Source organism: Aspergillus clavatus, genomic scaffold (assembly GCF_000002715.2).
Source record: "Aspergillus clavatus NRRL 1 1099423829802 genomic scaffold, whole genome shotgun sequence".
Classification (NCBI taxonomy): domain Eukaryota; kingdom Fungi; phylum Ascomycota; class Eurotiomycetes; order Eurotiales; family Aspergillaceae; genus Aspergillus; species Aspergillus clavatus.
Window position 1 is genome coordinate 2,300,746 of NW_001517097.1, and position 17,870 is coordinate 2,318,615.

Genomic DNA, 17,870 nt, shown 5'->3' on the forward strand with positions numbered 1-17,870 from the left:
AAGGAGGCCAAACAGAGGTGTCCAATAACCGAAAGAAGGGGCAAAATGAAACAGAAAGATGATATCCACACAAAAATGCATCAAAACTAACAAGACTGCTGAGAACCCTTTGATACCACAAAAATTTTCCTAATTTAAGCAAGAGACTTCGCGAATTCCTCGAACGTTTGCTGGAAGACGCGCTGGGCGTTATCCAGATCAACTGAATCCCAGAGTTCAGCAACTATTTTGATTGCCTCTTTGTCAACACCGGAGCTTTGCTGAAGATCGTGCTTTGCTGGCCACTGAAGCTGTTTCAGATCTCCAGATGAGCAATTCTCGTAGAGCCACTGAGCATCACGGGCGAATTGATCATCCTCGCCAAAACTCTCAACAGGTTGCTGGGGAGTGACAATGTCAGGAGTAAGAGTTAATGGACTGGAGTATCGACTGGCTGTACGAAGGCCACTAGGCGTTTTCGGCTTATATTTTTCTGCTTGAGAGCGAACTCTTGCAAGAGCTTCCTTGTCAACTTTGGCCGGGGTAGATGGAGGCAGCGCTTGACGGGGAGTTTGGCGTGGAGCAGGCGATTGCACACTAGATCAAAACATTTCAAATTAGACAAAAGCTAACGTGGAATTGAGGTAAGGGGCCATTAAAATACCTTTCTTGAACTTCAGAACGTAGAGCAGTACTAATTCGTGTTTCAGCAGCTACAGGCTCGAGCGCGGGTACAGTTGCGGGAGAGGGAGCGCCGCTAGAGTCTGAATCATCGGAGAACGCATCATAATCAAGCTGGAAAGTGCCTTGTGTATTGGGGATGAATCCCGACGCGCGCTGGGGAGAGAATAAATTCATGCGAGAACCAGGAGTTGGCGTCGGTGGCGCTCGCGTTGGCGCTGGGGAACCAGGAGCCGTCGTTCTAGGGACATCGCCCATGCCGACAAAGTGCTTGCCCTCATATGGATCAGTGGCTCGCGCACGTGTCCGAAGTTTAGAAGGAGTATCCTCTGGGCTGGCATCGAAGCGCACCTTTTTCGACAGCGCTCGCTCAGACCGAAGGGCACTGCGCACAACAGACTTGACTAGAGGGTCAGGTTTCGTGGACAACTCGAGGGGTTGGGCTTGTGAATCGGTCTCCTCTTCACTTTCAGAGCTATAGCAGAAATAATCCAAATCCAATCCATAGCTGCATCCAGGTGGGTTGGGGATAACATCAGGAGATGGAGAGCGCTTGCGCTTCTTCTTGGTTGACTCTTCGCTCGATTGACGGGAGGGTCTATGTTCATCGACCTGGGCATCTGATTCAGGAACCTTTTGTAGTTGAGCAACTTGCTCTTCAAGACGTGGTGCAGGCTGGACAGGTTGGAGAGTTTTCTTTGGAGTAGTCGAAAGATCTCCAAGGAAACGAGCACGGTCAATAGGAGGTGGAAAGAGAGAGTAGGTCAAAGTGCGCTGGCGCTTGCTAGCCGGCTGTTCACTCAAGCGACGGTGAGAGCGGTCGCGAGTCTCAGTAACACCAGGCTCGGAGTCGACGTTCTGTGTGCGTGTGATGCGTTCAGATGACGGCTGCACGGCAGGCTTTGCCGAAATATTTGAAGAGGCTTGCGGAGTTTCTGTGTTTCATAAGCCCTGAAGATAGTGATCATCAACATGAAAGACATACCTGGTGGCTCAGCAGTGCGAGAAGAACGACCAAATCCTGGAAGAAAGCGGGAAAAGGTGCGAGGCACAGAGTTGATCAATCCACGGATGTTCCACCCGCTGGGGGCTCCTTCCGGGGTGGAAGGTGTCTGAGTGGCAACCTCGGCTGCAGGAACTTTGACGTCTTCCTGAACATGCTCCTCTGCGGCTTCCGAGGCCGACTGGAGCGGCTCTGGACAGGGACCTAGGGGGGTGGACTCGGCTGCTCGGCGGTCGGCCTCGTTCTGGGCAAGTAGTTGAGGTAAGCGGAAGACTGTCTTATGAATGCGGCCCTGGCCCTCAATTGTCCGCCGGCGTTTGCGCTCAGAGTACGGAACGGTAACCTGCCGTGACAGCGAAGTCATGCGGCGTGCAAGGGGTGTGGTTCCCGGAAGACCAAGGTTTCGTCGTTTGTTCGCCTGCGGGGTTTGGGGCTCGTCGTCGTAGGGTCGTTTCCTGTTCACTTTACGAGGTGTTAGCCTCGGTTCCTTCTTGGCGTCGGCGCGCTTGCTAGTTCGGCCCTGGGCACAGTGAAAATCCAAATCCGGCAGAGGGGAAGTGGCCGAGAGAGGCGTTGGTGGCGCGTGAACACTCTTTGCGTCGGAACCAACACCCAAGCCTGGGCGGGGGCTCATCATCTCCAATTCCTCTGGTATGGGAGAGAGGGGAACCCGCGCCCATCGCGCGGAATACTTTCTCATAGAACAACTTGCTCGACGTGGTCGACGTGGACTATGGAATTCCGCGGCCGCCAAATAGGATGATGAAGGATCCGGGACCAATTCAGACTCCTTCGCCGGCTTCAACCGCCCATCATGGAAGATGGACGCCGTACCCGACTCAATCGGAGAGCTGAAGATCAAGTCCTGTTGGACATGATCGGTTGGAACTGACAACAAACTCAACAGAGTTACCGGCGCTGGCGGTGTGTCATCGTAGGTTGTGTCCGCCAAGCACAATTCAGAAAAACTCTGAATAAGGGCGACAACCTCCTTGTCAAAGGACGATGACACAGCCGCAACAACCGACGACACTAGGATATCCTCATCGCTGACGATGGAAGGAGGAGGAGACAAAGAACTTTCTCGTGAAATTTCCCGTGAACCAATCCATAGCGTGTCAATTGCCGCAGTGCACACTCCATTCACCAAGGTGGAAGAAGAATCGGGGTTAGAAGAAGGCCGGCCGGGAACAGACATCGGCGAAGAAAGGCCTTGCTCCTCCCACGACTCTGGTCCTCCCGTGATTTTGGAGAACAATTGCGCAGCAATCGTTGGCTCTGTGGTTGCCTCCATCACGGCAGGTAGCTCGGGGCTGTACGTCCCAGAAAACAACAAGCTGACGATAGGGTCGCACTCCCTTTCAATGGTCATGTAACCGTCGGAGTCACCTTTGGCGGGTGCCTGAGCTGCGGCCGTCTCCACTTGGCAGTGAAGGGCCAGGCATGCGTCAATCCCAGCCAGAAGGGCCTCGTCTAGTTCGATCCCGAGTTGGAGATTTTCCGACTCGACGGACGGTGTGTGAGACCGCTCAGAAAGGGGGGACCCAATGTCGCTTATTTCCTCAAGCGGAAGATACTGGCAGGTATCTGTGTGGGCAAACAAACCGCCATCGAGCTTAATTTTTGTCGATAATTTCGATTCCTTTGGGTTTTGGGCCTCACGTGCGGCTGCGCTTTCACGCGCCAGGGAAGGGTATGGAACAGATTGATTTTCATGGATCACTGCTTCGAGCGAGTCCTCCTTGGCCGGGTCCTGGTCCTTGGGAGACGGGAAAAGTGGCACCTCGTCTTTTAAGGGAGAGGGAGGCGGCGAGCAAGTAATAGATTTCAAGAACGAACGAGAGGGATGGGAAGAAGCTTTGGGGGACGGAGAGGGAGAAGGTGCAGGGGAGCGAGCAGCTGGAACACGCCGGGGTAAATTTGGAGAGGTGTACTCACTGTCTGATGCTTTAGGTTCAGACAAAGCGGTATCAACCATCGACGGAATCGTCTCAGATCCTTCGGGTGCCTGGGGGTCCTGGTCATCGGTAACGGATGCAGATTGGGAGGCTCCGCCAGTGCGGTCTTGTTCAATTTCGTCGAGAGACGTCTTTCGAGAGGGCTGTCGAGTCGAGCGACGGATAGAGGCAGCGCGGCGTCGAGTCTGCGTTTCGGTGGCTTTCGAGGACGGTTTCTTGCTGTTGCTGGTGCGTTGTGTCCGTGGACGAGTTGCGGTTTGTGTGGGCGGCTCGGCACTGGATTGTCTGACACTAGCACTTCTGGTTGCTCGAGTTCTTGGCTGTGCTTCAGGCTCAGCACTAGGCTGCCGAACACTTGCACTTCTCCTTGTTCGAGTGGCCGATTGTGTTACAGGTTCAACACTGGGCTGTCTGATGCTTGCGCTTCGTGTCGACCGAGTAGTAGTCGCAGGTTCAGCACTGGGCTGTCTAGATGTGCTTCTCGTGGATCTCGTCCGACGAGGTTCACTGTCAAGGGCGATAAAGCCACCAGGCGACAAGGGCTGCGAGCGAGTACGCATCTTGACTGTTGACTGCTGCGCAGCAACTACAGCTTACTTCAAGGCCAACACACTGCAGCAATGTACCGCGAGGACAGACGACACGTGAGATAGTTGTGATAGGCCCAAATTTGAAGGTAGAGGTAACTTTTGACAACTTCAAGAGCAGATGCAAGTAGATTTTGCAGACGGTTGAATAGAAGCAAAGTGTGGGTGGTTGTAAAGATGAGTGGTGTGGTGAGAGAAGAAAAAGTGGGAGAAGAGATGGAAGGTGATTGACTTTGATTTATTCTTCCTCTTGTTGTGGGGTATCGCGTCGCATCTGTCGAGGATTAGCAAGCTTAAAATATTTACTTACCTGGCGATGATGAAGTCGTCGTCGAGGAGTGAATGCGACACACCAGCACCAAGTTGTTGGGGGTTGGAAGTGAAAGTCGCAAACAAAATTGAAATTCGGGGTGACGTCCCGGCAAAATCCCAAAGGCGGTCAGAACTCAGGCCTTAGGAAACTGGAAGATGCCGTGAGCTTTGAAGAAAAGTAGTGAATGGTTTAAGAAAGTCTTTTCAAGCTGTTTCAAATTTGGAATAGCTACAGTGTTTCAGTGAAATAGCGGGTTGAGGTGGAGTGACTACCCGTAACTACAGCTGGTTCATCTAAATCCTGTATGTCCTATTTGCAGAAAAAGATGGGCCACCTAGCAGTACGAGGATACAGCAGGCATCATGGGGGTTAATTCACAAGGGCCGTATTTATACATAAAGAAGTCTCTCTAATGGGCTCACAGAATCTTGAGCAAACCAAACCAAGTATGACTGCCTCACTCCGCGCTGGATAGTTTAAGTGCCATAACATTACAGATTGAACCTCGATGGAGGTACAAAGAAAATCACAGATATAGAGTACACAGGTGATAACAAACCCTTACATGCTAATCTCGCCCTTCCAAGCAGAGTCTGACAGGCCAAGCGTTTCGACGAGATGCTGCCATCTTGGTCCACCCCTTTCCTTCTTGCGAAGGTAGCGCAGTAATTTTTGTCGCTTGTGAACAAGTAGTCTCAAATTGCGCTTGTTGTGTTTGTCCTTGTTAGTCGACTGAAGATGTCTGGACAGGTTGATGATCTTGGCGGTAAGGATAGCCACCTGGACTTCAGGAGAGCCAGTGTCTGGGCCAACCCGGGGGGTCTTATCGGGATGAACAGTCGCAGAATCGTGTACGACAGCGGCAGGCTTCGGTGGAAGGTTTTTATCGGTGTTATGTCTTCCAAATGTATCAATGCATTTCTGGATGAGGAGGCGAGTGTGGTCTGCAGTGTTTCCGTTATTGATGCTGATGATGCGGTTGATCGCCTCCTGTGCGTTCCGATGTTCCTGAAGGTGTCTTTCCGTAGCCTCCTTTTCGAGCTGTGGATCTGCGGTCTCCCGGTCTAGGTTTTCGAGAGGTGATGTCAGGTTCTTTGAGTATTCAAGAGCCTCTTTGAGTCCCTCCGGCTTGACAAAGTAGTTCAATGTCACATCTCCCGAGCTTGAGGAGCCTGGAGACGTCGTTTGTGTTCCTTTCAGCTCCTCAATGAATGGCGTGGGCTTGCTTTCCACCGGATCACCAAGGGAACCCTCGCGCTCCCGAGCAAGAGCCTGTTGACGGGACAAATTGGCAGCTTTGCGTTGGCGAGACTGCGCCATCAGAAAGGGATCATGTCGTCTTCTCTCTCGCGTCTCCGCTGATCCAGCTCGTACAGAAATCTTGCATGGGTTCGACGACAAAGCGGCGAGCGGGTTGTGAGCATATGAAGATCCTGCATTTGCAATTAGCCACCAAACAAGCACCACGGGGTTTGGAATAAAAGCAAGAAGAAGCTCACCTGTAAAGGCCTTGAAGCAAGGCTGTTGGAGGAGGAATCGTGGAGGCATATTGGTCGATTACGGAGCCCCGTTCAGCCTGCCTGATCTCACAACTCTGCCACTTCTGGGACTTTGATGCTGAGAATCTCCGAAATCTCAAGACCGCCCGTGCTGCACTAGTCCCGATATGAAAGTTTGTATCATGTGACTTCCCGGACGGATCGGAATTCCCCAAGTCGCAGCACATGACTTGCCCCATAGTACTACTCCGTACGGTCTGGTACAATATGACAGTACAGGACAAATCGGGTTACCCTAGCCCTAAAACTCACAACCGGCAAGCGAAATTCATCTCAGCGCGGCGAGCAAAAGTTACAACTTCCGCGTCGGTCTCTTCCTTCTGCATCACCACCACGACAAGCGCCAGACGATTGATATCATCAATTCACCGTCTTTGACAATATCAATCGACCAAAATGGCTCCCTCTCAGCTCCCCCCCATGTTCAACCCCACCCCCCAGGACATTGAGATGCTCCTCGCAGCTCAGTGCCACCTGGGATCCAAGAACCTTCAGGTTCACATGGAGCCTTACCTCTGGAAGACTCGCCCCGACGGTGTCAATGTCATCAACATTGGCAAGACCTGGTATGTCTACGCGGTTGCTACATTTGGGAGAATACTGCGATTTTTTCAGTGTCTAACGTCGAGCGCGATATTGTAGGGAGAAGATCCTCTTGGCCGCCCGTATCATCGCTGCCATTGACAACCCCGCCGACATCTGTGTGATCTCCGCTCGTCCCTACGGCCAGCGTGCTGTCCTCAAGTTCGCTTCCCACACCGGTGCCACCGCCATTGCCGGTCGCTTCACCCCCGGTAACTTCACCAACTACATCACCCGCTCTTTCAAGGAGCCCCGTCTCATCATCGTCACCGACCCCCGCACTGATGCTCAGGCCATCAAGGAGGCCAGCTACGTCAACATCCCCGTCATCGCTCTCTGCGACACTGACTCCCCCACCGACTTCGTTGATGTTGCTATCCCCACCAACAACAAGGGTCGTCACGCCATCGGTCTCGTCTGGTGGTTGCTTGCCCGTGAGGTCCTCCGCCTCCGCGGTACCCTTGCCAACCGTGAGACCGAGTGGGACGTTGTTGTCGATCTCTACTTCTACCGCGACCCTGAGGCCGAGGAGAACAAGGAGATTGCCGAGGAGACCAAGGTCCCCGGTGCTGAGGAGATTGGCGCTGGTGCCGTCGAGTCTGGCTTCGCTGGTGAGAACTGGGATACCCAGGCTCCTGGTGCTGGTGTTCCTGGCTCTGCTTTCGCTGCTGCCAGCGCTGCTGCTGCTACCAGCTGGGAGGCTGATGGTGGTGACTGGGCCGCCAGCTCTGCTCCCCCTGCTGGTGAGAGCTGGGCTGAGACCCAGCCCACTGAGGCCAAGTGGTAGATGTTAGAAGCTGGTGACAAGGACTGCCGTTGAGAAGAGACGATATTCTTTCTTCTTGCAAAAGTATGGCGCTTCAGGAGGGTATTCTACGTCTCCGCGACTGATGCGACTTTTCGAACAATGAGCGTTATTTTCACACCTCTTGACGATACTGTTTCGGAGGGTCCTCCCGCCAAAAATTCCCTTGACATGTTTATCCTAGTATCTTGTTCAGGAACTATCCAAAATTGAGAAAAAAAAAGGTCGAAAGAAGCTTTTCAACGGAAGTCCCACCACTTCTCATCTATGCAACTCTCGGTATGGTACAGCAAAAACAAAAAACAAAAACAAATTCCGTTTCATCAGTTGACACATTCACTTCTGGTTCTTCATGTATCGGGGAGGGATTGCAACGTCAAGCGTTGACTGGCGCTTATGAGGGAAAGATATCCAGTTGGTCTCTTATTCAGTGAGCTTCTGGGGGAAAGCCCTGTGCTGTCAATTTCAAAGGTGGACTTAATCGTTACCTTGGTTCCTCCTCGTTGCTAAGTAAATGGAAAATGCTGCTACCCAACTACCCTTTGTGCATTGTAGAGACTGTGTAGGTTTGTGGCGAGCAGTGGTCGTATTGTAATTCGTAGACTGCCGTGGTAGCTGAACAGCTGCCTGGGTGCAATGCTTGGAGGCAGGAACATGAAGTGCCAGAAGGACCACTATGGCCCAACCAGGAATCTACCTTCTTTCGAATATCATATCATAGAAGACTCCGTAGTTGCAAATACAAAATTAACCAACCCACTCAGCAGACCACACATCCTCCCTGCGTCTGTCCACCAACCTCGGTCGTAGTCATACCCGCAAGTCTTGCTAGGTCTTCAAAGGTCTCGGCCAAAAGCTCCCCAGTAACGGCGGAGCATTCCGCGTATCGATCACAGCGCAGCTCTTGCGCGATGCGATATGACTGCGGCGATTAGCATTTGCTTCTTTCCATTACGAGGGCAAGTAACTAGGGCCAGGAACAGATGAAATAGCATACTTCTTGGGGGTAGATGATGCCTTCTCCTTCTTTCCTGAGATCTCGTTTCAATCCCACCAGCATGACGGGCGCTCGTTCCCCTTGACCTCGCTGGAAGTACCGGATGACATCGTGTCGCCACTTGGAGCATCGATCAGTAAGCCGTTTTGCGAACGCTGGTGACATAGCTGGGCTTACTTTTTTGATATTATCCAGCGTCTCCCGGTTGGAGATATCGAATGCCAACACTACAACATCCGGCTGCAAGGTCGACCAATGCTGATTCGGACTTGCGGTGTCATACAACTCAAGAGTGAATGATTTCTTCGAGAACCGGATGTCGAAGAGAAATGGCTGCTCGCTGTCTCGCGGCAAGTCCGTCAGCCCATTCTGGGCTTGTTCCCTAGGCTGACCTCGGATGTTCCTCAAGGCACTGCTGAAACTTGAGTCTTCTTTTTCCAATTCGATGTAGTAGGGATGGCTGTGGTATCGCTTGTGATGCATAGAAGCAAGACAGACGGCACTTACGCGATGAATGTAGATTTGCCGCATCCTGGATCTCCAAGCAACAAGATAGTGACTGTCTCTTTCTCTCCTTGAGGGTGGTCCATGTCCATAACAGATAGCTTGCCACTGATCAACTTGGTCTCATCTGTTCAATCGATACAAGCTTCGGGGTATGTAAGGAGATTTTTCATTGTCACTCAGCTACTGCTATTAGTTCATGTTGAGGTCGAGATAAGATTTCGTGGGGGGGGGGATTATATATCTAGAGGCCCAGCAAGCCATGGCGTTTAACACTTAACCGAGTTGCAACGACCCATGATATTTGGGGGCCTCAACCACATTATATTATATGAAGAATTTATAGGTTCCATTTCCACCATTGTAGGGCTTAGTCGATGCCTTGATTGAGAGTTGGCTGGATGGTCCAAGTGATGATTGCAAATTGCTGCTGCATTTGTCATGTCAGTTTGGCTATCTCTACGAATCTACTCCAGCATTAAAAGAGCGATCATTCGCCGACCAGCTCAAGTATGAACATCGCCAGTTTCACTATGATTCAATTGCGGGCATGGCGCCGACGTTTATCTTTAGAGATCATCAACGTGGGATTCGAGAGGCACTTTGGCAGGGTCGGTATGAGCTTCAGGAGTGCTCAGCGCCTCGCGACAATGAAGAACTTTTTGATCCTTGGGCAAGACTACGCCGCCAGCGGTAAGCTGTGGAAAGTCAATTGACGAAGTAAGAGCGCTATTTCGAAAGGATAGAGTATGGACATATCATTACATGGTTGGTCTCAGCTTGTTAGAACCGTGAGGGTAAAGTAAATTGAGGGAAGTAAAGGGAAAAGTTGTTACGGAGTATTACCTTGGGTGACCAGGTAGTAGTAGACCTAGCCACTGTTGGACTCACTACACTTCGTAATTACAATACCAACAAAATACACGCCGAGTAAACTCGCCAACCCCAAATTTCTGGTGCATACAACTAAACTAAATTTCCCCCCCCGAGATCCAACGGATTTCAAGAACCTCATCCACCATCGCCTGGGGAATGTGGAGGCCCCGAGAGAGACTTATTTCACACCTGAATCGCATCACAGACTGCATTCTAGCGAAAAGACACTACAGCTTCTACTATAACCCGCCCGCGACCCGTTCGCCCAAACTCACAGCGATGCCTGACACCGCGGAAGCGCCTCATGGCAGCCAACCCGATTACTCAACCTGGACAACGTCCAGCTTGATCGCACGGATAACAGATCTGGAGCGGCAACTCCATTCCCGAACGACGGAGTACACAACCCCTCCCTCCTCCAAGGGCGTGACGGACCCCCGCGCAACGAGCGCCAACCCCCCGCCTTCCGATGCTGTGACGAACAAAATCCCCGCGAAAACAAAGCAAAAGAGACCGTTGTCGCCCGGGGATGATATCACGCATACCCGTTCCCCGACCCGCCCCCCTAAGCAGCCTCGCGAGATCGATCCGTCGAAGTACAATACCCGGTTCATCGCGCTGAAGTTCGCCTACCTGGGCCAGCGCTACAATGGGCTGGAGCATGCGAACGGGAATGTCACGCCGCTGCCTACGATCGAGGAGGAGATCTGGAAGGCGATGCGGAGGACGCGGCTGATCTTTCCTACGGATGCGGAGCCTTTTGACGATTCGCGCGGGCCGAGGGCGCTGAAACCTTACTCTCTCAGCTGGGAGGGGTGTGATTATTCCAAGGCGGGACGGACTGATCGTGGCGTCAGTGCCTTTGGGCAGGTCATTGGCATCCGGGTACGAAGTGCGAGGCCGAAACGCCCCGCCACGGAGGTTACATCGGACGTTGATATGACTGGGCTTGATGCGCCTGCTGAAGACACCTGGGATGATATTGCGGATGAGATACCCTATATAAGCATGCTGAACAGAGTGCTTCCCGAAGATATTCGGATATTGGCATGGTGCCCTCAACCGCCCCCTGGTTTCGATGCCCGCTTTTCATGTCGGGAACGTCAATACAAATACTTCTTCACTCAGCCAGCTTTTTCCCCCACCCCCGGCCCTCTGGGCCTTGCCTTGCAGGCGGTTGATAGCGCAAACAAGATTCCGGCCAAGTACCGCGAAGGCTGGTTGGACATTGATGCCATGCGGGAAGCCGCAAAGCATTTCGAAGGCGTGCACGACTTTCGGAACTTCTGCAAGCTCGACACCAGCAAACAGATTGAGAACTTTGAACGGATCATCTACCATGCAGACATTGAACTGGTTGACCCAAAGCACCATCCGCTGGGATACGTGAACCAGCCAGGGTTCCAAGCCTCGGAGAACTCCGTCGTGGGCGCAGACACCGTAGCGCAAGCGACTGCCGCTCAAGTGTATGTATTCAATCTGCATGGCTCCGCCTTCTTATGGCACCAAGTGCGCCACATGGTGAGCATCCTTTTCCTGGTCGGCCAGGGCCTCGAATCGCCTTCCATCGTGGCCGAATTGCTGGATGTGTCGAAAAATCCCCGCAAGCCAACGTATGAGATGGCATCTGATGCCCCGCTTGTTCTCTGGAATTGCATATTCCCCGATGAATCCAATGACAGCCGTAAGGATGCTCTGGACTGGGTTTATGCTGGAGATCCCCGGCAGAGCAAATCCCAGCTTGGTAAAGGCAGCGGCAAGTTCGGAGTGGGAGGCGTTGTGGATGCGCTTTGGTCCGTCTGGAGACAACGCAAAATGGATGAGGTTCTGGCAGGCGCACTACTCGACCTAGCTGTTAGCCAGGGCGACCAAAGCATTGTCAAGGGAGATGGCTCCTCAAACCCCGTATCGGAGAAACAAGGTAGGGGACAGAAGGTCTTCTACGGCGCCAACGAGCCGAGGATGGGTGGAAAATATGTTCCTGTCATGCAGAAGAGGAAAACAGACCCCGTCGAGGTCCAAAACGCCAGGTGGTTGGCGTCCAAGCAGCGCAAAATAGAGAGGGCCCCCGAGCCCACACATGGGGACGACTAGAGGAGAAGAAGTGTATATACCTTCATAAACCGCACAAAAATATTGGGTCCATCACACTCGTAAACTATGATTTGTAACGTCCCACCATGGCAGCCCGGTCCGCATCATGACTTGGCGTCATACAAACAGCGTCGAGAGCCTCTCCAAACCTCCTCCAAGATCGCGCGCTTCGGTAAAAGTTTCTGGCCGCCATTCGTCAGCTTGGACCAATTCTCCTGAGACCAGGAACCTTACGGGGAAGACCACGACAACATCCGGCTCGCCCTCCACAATCACCGCCAGATAGAAGCGCACTTCGAAGCCCTTGAACGCTTCATGAATCACGATGTCCTGGATTTGTGCAGTGGGAATGAATCGCGTCACTGCTTTCGAGAGATACGTCGCTGAAGAAGTGGAAGTTTGAATGCCTAGACCGCGAATGACTAAAAGGGATTCCTCTGCACCACGGTTAAGGGGCATGAGCCTCGGTCCGTCATGGAATGGCCATAGAGGGCTGGAAGATACCTGTATATCCCTTCCGAAACACACAAAAGTAGAGCAAAGCGCTTACGAGCGCGACGGCGACGGAGTTGTAGGCATCCACATTGCGACCAAGAAATTGACCAACTGGGCTCGACCAAACGGCTGTCCAGCGCACGACGGAGCCATCTTTGTCGAAGAATGTATGGCGCGCTTTCGCAATGTCGCAGAGAACGACGCAGAAAAAGACCAGAGCACGGAGCAGGATCTGGAGATAGAAAAGAAGTTTTGCAGGCGTGCTTGGGTGCTTGGATGCGTTGGAGACGGTAAATGACACGGTCGTCGGAGATGGACGCCGAAGGATCAAGCGGACAGGCATCGGTGCTGATGGCTGGGAGTCCTCACGCAGGGCTAGACAGTAGTAGCATTGAGTACATGAGGTCGGTTAATCGATCGAATATATGTGGTGCCAGCAACTGACACGATCTTGGAACCCTCGACAGGTCCAAATCCCAATAGTCAAGTCTAGTACTCTGCAGTCAACACTGACCCATGCTAAGGTTAATTGCTTGAGTGATGGAACCCCAGCAGCCTAAGCCTCTTTAGGTCTAGTCTACATACAGCTTGGTTGCCCGCAAGTCGCAAGGCCGCCATACATCATCACGTGTTGTTCGCAGCAGCAAGAGTGTTTAGAACGGGCTGTCCCACTCTTGCCCCCCCAACCCTTTCGAATCCTACTTCTTCACAATGGGAGATCGTTCGAGAAGCAGATCGCCGAGACGGAGATTTGACAGTGATCGAGACCGGCCTCGCAAGACCGGAGGCGGTGGATTTCGGTGGAAAGACAAACGACGCGACGATGATAGACCCGATGCAGAGGATAGCAGGCTGAACCGGGGTTATCGAGATAGAGGAGAGCGGGCACGGTCACCCCGGAGGGAAAGAGATTCCGATCGTTACAGAGACCGATACAGAGATGGCGATCGCGAGCGAAAACGACCTGAGGATAATGAGAAAGAGGATCGACGAGAAAAGAAGGAGACGAAGGAGAAGAAGGAGAAGAAGGCTGTCGTTACACCGCAATCCTCAGAGCCCATGATTGTTGTGCATGTCAACGATCGTCTGGGAACTCGAGCCGCGATCCCGTGTCTCGCATCTGACCCTATCAGTTCGTTGCCCTTTTCCTTTTCGTTCCCTCAGGTGGGAGCCCTTCTCGACTAACTAGATCGAATGATAGAACTCTTCAAGGCGCAGGTAGCCGCACGGATTGGACGTGAACCTCACGAGATCCTACTCAAACGTCAAGGCGAACGTCCGTTCAAGGATCAGCTTACACTGGAGGACTATGGAGTCAGCAACGGAGTTCAGCTTGATCTGTGAGCAACCCCCTCGCTTTCCCTTGTTTCTTTCTACATCATGGGGATAGGTATTGTCCGAAGAAGGCTGGCACTGACTTTGAAACTACAGGGAGGTCGGAACAGGCGAATAATGATAGCATGGTTTTCCAGCCAGAAGGTCTGGGATACGTCCATTCTACCTTTCTTTCTTGATGTGTTTTAACTTTGCTTTTTCTTCTTCGTTTTATCAAGGAGCAACAACCGGGACTCGGGAGCATTAGGGATTTTTTGATAAAAGACTACTGGCATTTTTACTCTCTTTTTCTTACATTGATCTCTCTTCAAGTTTCCATGTATCTACCGGCAAATGGGGACCACACTCTATTTGTAGTGCAAGCGCTTCGTAACAGGGAGAGCTGGGTGCTGTTTTTTCTTGTTTTCTTTTTTCTTTTTTTTTTCTCATTTCTCTTGGATATGTTCGTCTCTTTTTTTTTTTTTGTTTTATCTCTGTTTTTTTCCCCCCATCCTTTTTTTCGCCTTTTCCTACAGGGATTGCTGAAGGAACACTATCTACTATCTATCTATCTGATTGACCTCTATCTTTTCCTTTTATCAGCCCTGCTTTCCCTTCATGCGGGGCATTTCCACTTCGCCTCCTGCATATTTCCCAGTGTTTTTAACCACTTGCGGCAATTGGCCGCCTGAGGGCCTGAGGCAAACACGGCAGAAACCCGAGGCCGCAGCAAAAAAGTCGGTTCCACTGGCGGAAAAGGTATTTTTTTTTTTCTATCGCGGACTCACACGACCTCTGGTTTCGATTCTTCCTTCTACTTACCCCAATGTCTTCTTCGTCCAATTCGTCGGGCCTCGTCTACGCTCTTGATTCTCCGCCATGAGGTAGTGCTTGTCTACCCTCGTCTTCCAAATTTACACAACCCGTCCTTTTCAGCTGCTCTCTATCCTTCCAGTTCTCACCGGTCGTTCTCTTGACCTCCCAGATTTCCCGCTTCTTCGGAACCTCCAGCTTTCTCTCCGCTCTCGGACCAACCGACTATATCCCCCCTGCTTCTCTATCCCTCCGGTTTTCCCAGATCTCCTCAGAACCCCAAGTCGATCGCCATGGTCCGAAATATTATCGTCATCGGGGGTAACTCCCACCCTCAGTTGACTCAGACGATCTGCAGTGTGCTGGGTATCCCCCCCGCAGAGGTATTACTTTCCAAGTTCGCTGTGGGTGAGACTCGTGTGGAAATCAAAGAGTCTGTCCGTGAGAAGGATGTCTATATCATTCAGTCCGGTGGCTTAAAGGTGAACGATTCCCTCATGGAGCTGCTCATTACCGTGTCTGCCTGCAAAACCGCCTCCGCCAAGAGAGTCACCGCTGTTCTTCCCCTCTTCCCCTACTCGCGCCAGAGTGATATCCCTTACAACAAAATCGGTGCGCCCCTTGTCAAGTCGTCCGCCGATGTGAAGCCAGGGTCTTCCAACGGCTACACTTTCGAAAGTACCCCGCCAACCCCGCATCCCGGAAAGGTGGACAATGGGAATCTTCTCAACCACGTCGAGAGCCTGCAGAAGGGGCTGGCGAAGGCCCAGCTTGATGACGTCTCCAATGGTAGTCCGGTCAAGAAACGTGTGCCCAACGGGCTCCCGCGCCCTGACACGGCTGACTCATTGAAATCCGAGGCCAGCCGGTCGACCGTCACGAACGGGCAGACGAACGACGACAATGCAAGCGTCGGCTCAGCTCCGTCCAAAATCAGCAGCTTCCAGCCTCGCCCTGGTTACAAGCAATGGGTAGCTCAGGCCGGTACCTTGGTGGCAGACCTTCTTACCTGCGCTGGTGCGGATCATATTATCACAATGGATCTGCACGACCCCCAATACCAAGGATTCTTCGATATTCCTGTTGACAACTTGTACGGAAGACCGCTCCTCAAGAGCTATATTCAGCAAAATATCCCCTACTACAGGCAGGCAGTTGTTGTCAGTCCCGATGCTGGAGGTGCCAAGCGCGCAACGGCGATTGCGGATTCCATGGGGATGGAATTTGCCCTGATCCACAAGGTGCGTTCATTTCATCTTCATCATGAGATTCTCCCGCTAATCGTCGTGACATAGGAACGCCGCCCAACAAAGATCACAGACCGACAAAATGCTACCATGATGTTGGTTGGTGATGTCAAGGATCGAACGGCAATCCTGATCGACGATCTTGCGGATACATCCAATACTATCACCAGAGCGGCCAAGCTGCTCAAGAAGGAGGGCGCGTCCAAGGTCTATGCCCTGGTCACACACGGAATCCTGAGCGGCGATGCTATCGATCGCATCAATGCCAGTGCTCTCGACAAGGTGGTCGTCACCAACAGCGTCGATCAGGCAGATCACCTGCGCCGGTGTCCCAAGCTGGAAGTTTTGGAGGTTGGCCATGTCTTTGCCGAGGTAAGAGCATTCTATCAATTTTACCATCGATTGGTTTCTAACGGTGTGCAGGCTATTCGCCGTGTCCATCACGGTGAGAGTATCAGCGTCCTCTTCCAGTACGACTAGATGGAGCCGTCCATCTCAAATCTAACCGGCAATCACGTTTCGCATATGAAAGATGTTGCATGAAATTTGACTGATGAAGCGAAGCCACATCTTGGCCGTCTATTTGCTTTTCACTTCCATTCTCCTTTTTCCTTTGACATAGATGTCGCCCAAGTCAAGACGGCACACGCTGTCATTACCACCACCTTCTATCGAGTTCCATGGAGATGCTTCCATTCCTCCATCACATACCGAGTCTACGTTGAATATATGAGAAGATCTTCGCGGGGCAGATGCATGAGTTTTGAGACCAAGCCCATATATTGGATCAGAAAATGGAGTTATTATTTTGTTTACCTTTTTTTTCCCGGCTTTGCTATATGACTGCAGTTTTGTGTTGCAGATCTAAAATAATACTTCTGCTTTCGGTTGGAGAGTTTTCCCCTCGAGATTTAGGAACAATTTTTTCTCAAGTTAGTCCTCGTCGCAGCTTCGGGATCCTTCGAGCACTCTAGCCACACCCGGTTCTTGCGTGCCTTTCTCTCCAAGGCTCTTACTCGCATCTTCAACTGATTGTTTAGAATGGACCTGTCGCCTATCTACCTGACAGTATGGCGAATTGACCACGCTTCCTTCGCCCGCTAGTAAAATTTGGCTTCGGCCAATTTGAACTGTGATCGGCATACAAAGTACAAAGATCCTCAGCTGAAATAATGATAATGGAGGCATACCATATTGATGCAAATTGAAATAGCGTATTGAGTCAGGGCTCATATCCTATCTGATCTGATCTGTGTATCGAAACAATATTGAATTCGTGAGGCATTACTAGTATCTAATCGGCATATCGAATCAACACCAAGCCGAATGCCTATCGATCGGTATCACTCTGGAGGTATATCTAATCAGCATATCTACTCGCCATATCAACGATGCCTAGTATCTAATCAACACATCCGCATGTCCTGTGCTCCTGAAGAGCGAGTCATTATAATGCTATAGGCATCCTTCCACCGAGTTTTCCCGATTACACCCACTCAATCAACTAATCGTAGTCTTGGTATAAGACTCCAATCTGTTCTGCAGTCTAATACATTGTCGACTCTATACCTACTTTGCTATATCTATTTTGTAGTTGGATATTTACCCTGCCCATACTGCCTCTTAAGTAGCGTCTAGATCCCTTTTCATGGGTTTCTCGAAATCGGTAGAAGTGGCTATTCTTCGTGCTTCGGGAATCAAGCCAGGATGGCCATGTGCCAGAACTCGGCTTTTGACCTACATCTTAGACGACATGTCTCTGAGAACCAACCTGTACTCTGCACCTCACAGTATGTAAGAGAAGACGTGGATTTTGGACTGCACAGAGTCAAATTCGCTCATCTATACTATATGACAAGAAATAGGATCCCCGAAACGCCTGGAGAAGCAAATAAGATCGAGACGAAATAACTGGCGTGGGAATGCCGAGCGAACGTTGATACGCTCAGCGTAAAGACACAGCATCCAAGTAACAAGGGTCATTGCGAGCTAGATACAATGGTGTGGGGAATATGATTAGAAATGCGAGATTGCAAGCACGGATTTATCGAAGACATGGTATA

General features: G+C 51.5%; 8 protein-coding genes across 8 annotated transcripts, besides 3 other annotated features; 4 read left to right on the forward strand and 4 right to left on the reverse strand.

Annotated features, from left to right (window-relative positions):
* Nucleotides 1-134: 134 nt before the first annotated feature.
* ACLA_041010 (uncharacterized protein) lies at nt 135-4,181 on the reverse strand (the record flags this gene model as incomplete). Its single annotated transcript, XM_001271310.1, has 3 exons — nt 135-576; nt 644-1,595; nt 1,646-4,181. 3 exons carry the CDS (start codon nt 4,179-4,181, stop codon nt 135-137), a joined length of 3,930 nt encoding a protein of 1,309 aa, XP_001271311.1.
* A 901-nt stretch (nt 4,182-5,082) lies between these two features.
* ACLA_041020 (mitochondrial 37S ribosomal protein uS15m) lies at nt 5,083-6,069 on the reverse strand (the record flags this gene model as incomplete). Its single annotated transcript, XM_001271311.1, has 2 exons — nt 5,083-5,954; nt 6,021-6,069. 2 exons carry the CDS (start codon nt 6,067-6,069, stop codon nt 5,083-5,085), a joined length of 921 nt encoding a protein of 306 aa, XP_001271312.1.
* Nucleotides 6,070-6,476: 407 nt separating this feature from the next.
* Nucleotides 6,477-7,449, forward strand: rps0 (40S ribosomal protein uS2; the record flags this gene model as incomplete). Its single annotated transcript, XM_001271312.1, has 2 exons — nt 6,477-6,646; nt 6,723-7,449. 2 exons carry the CDS (start codon nt 6,477-6,479, stop codon nt 7,447-7,449), a joined length of 897 nt encoding a protein of 298 aa, XP_001271313.1.
* Nucleotides 7,294-7,352: a microsatellite.
* Nucleotides 7,450-8,227: 778 nt separating the features above from the next.
* Nucleotides 8,228-9,054, reverse strand: ACLA_041040 (putative Rho-like small GTPase; the record flags this gene model as incomplete). The annotated part of the gene is made up of 4 exons (XM_001271313.1): nt 8,228-8,389; nt 8,465-8,554; nt 8,642-8,876; nt 8,972-9,054. The coding sequence occupies 4 exons, from the start codon at nt 9,052-9,054 to the stop codon at nt 8,228-8,230; spliced, it is 570 nt and encodes a 189-aa protein (XP_001271314.1).
* A 1,069-nt stretch (nt 9,055-10,123) lies between these two features.
* Nucleotides 10,124-11,938, forward strand: ACLA_041050 (pseudouridine synthase DEG1; the record flags this gene model as incomplete). The annotated part of the gene is made up of 1 exon (XM_001271314.1): nt 10,124-11,938. One exon carries the CDS (start codon nt 10,124-10,126, stop codon nt 11,936-11,938), a length of 1,815 nt encoding a protein of 604 aa, XP_001271315.1.
* A 117-nt stretch (nt 11,939-12,055) lies between these two features.
* Nucleotides 12,056-12,776, reverse strand: ACLA_041060 (PIG-H family GPI synthesis protein; the record flags this gene model as incomplete). Its single annotated transcript, XM_001271315.1, has 2 exons — nt 12,056-12,442; nt 12,489-12,776. The coding sequence occupies 2 exons, from the start codon at nt 12,774-12,776 to the stop codon at nt 12,056-12,058; spliced, it is 675 nt and encodes a 224-aa protein (XP_001271316.1).
* Nucleotides 12,777-13,144: 368 nt separating this feature from the next.
* Nucleotides 13,145-13,777, forward strand: ACLA_041070 (ubiquitin-like protein HUB1; the record flags this gene model as incomplete). The annotated part of the gene is made up of 2 exons (XM_001271316.1): nt 13,145-13,565; nt 13,635-13,777. 2 exons carry the CDS (start codon nt 13,145-13,147, stop codon nt 13,775-13,777), a joined length of 564 nt encoding a protein of 187 aa, XP_001271317.1.
* Nucleotides 13,401-13,462: a microsatellite.
* Nucleotides 13,430-13,462: a microsatellite.
* A 1,076-nt stretch (nt 13,778-14,853) lies between the features above and the next one.
* On the forward strand, nt 14,854-16,287 carry ACLA_041080 (ribose phosphate diphosphokinase subunit PRS5; the record flags this gene model as incomplete). The annotated part of the gene is made up of 3 exons (XM_001271317.1): nt 14,854-15,801; nt 15,856-16,179; nt 16,231-16,287. The coding sequence occupies 3 exons, from the start codon at nt 14,854-14,856 to the stop codon at nt 16,285-16,287; spliced, it is 1,329 nt and encodes a 442-aa protein (XP_001271318.1).
* Nucleotides 16,288-17,870: the final 1,583 nt, after the last annotated feature.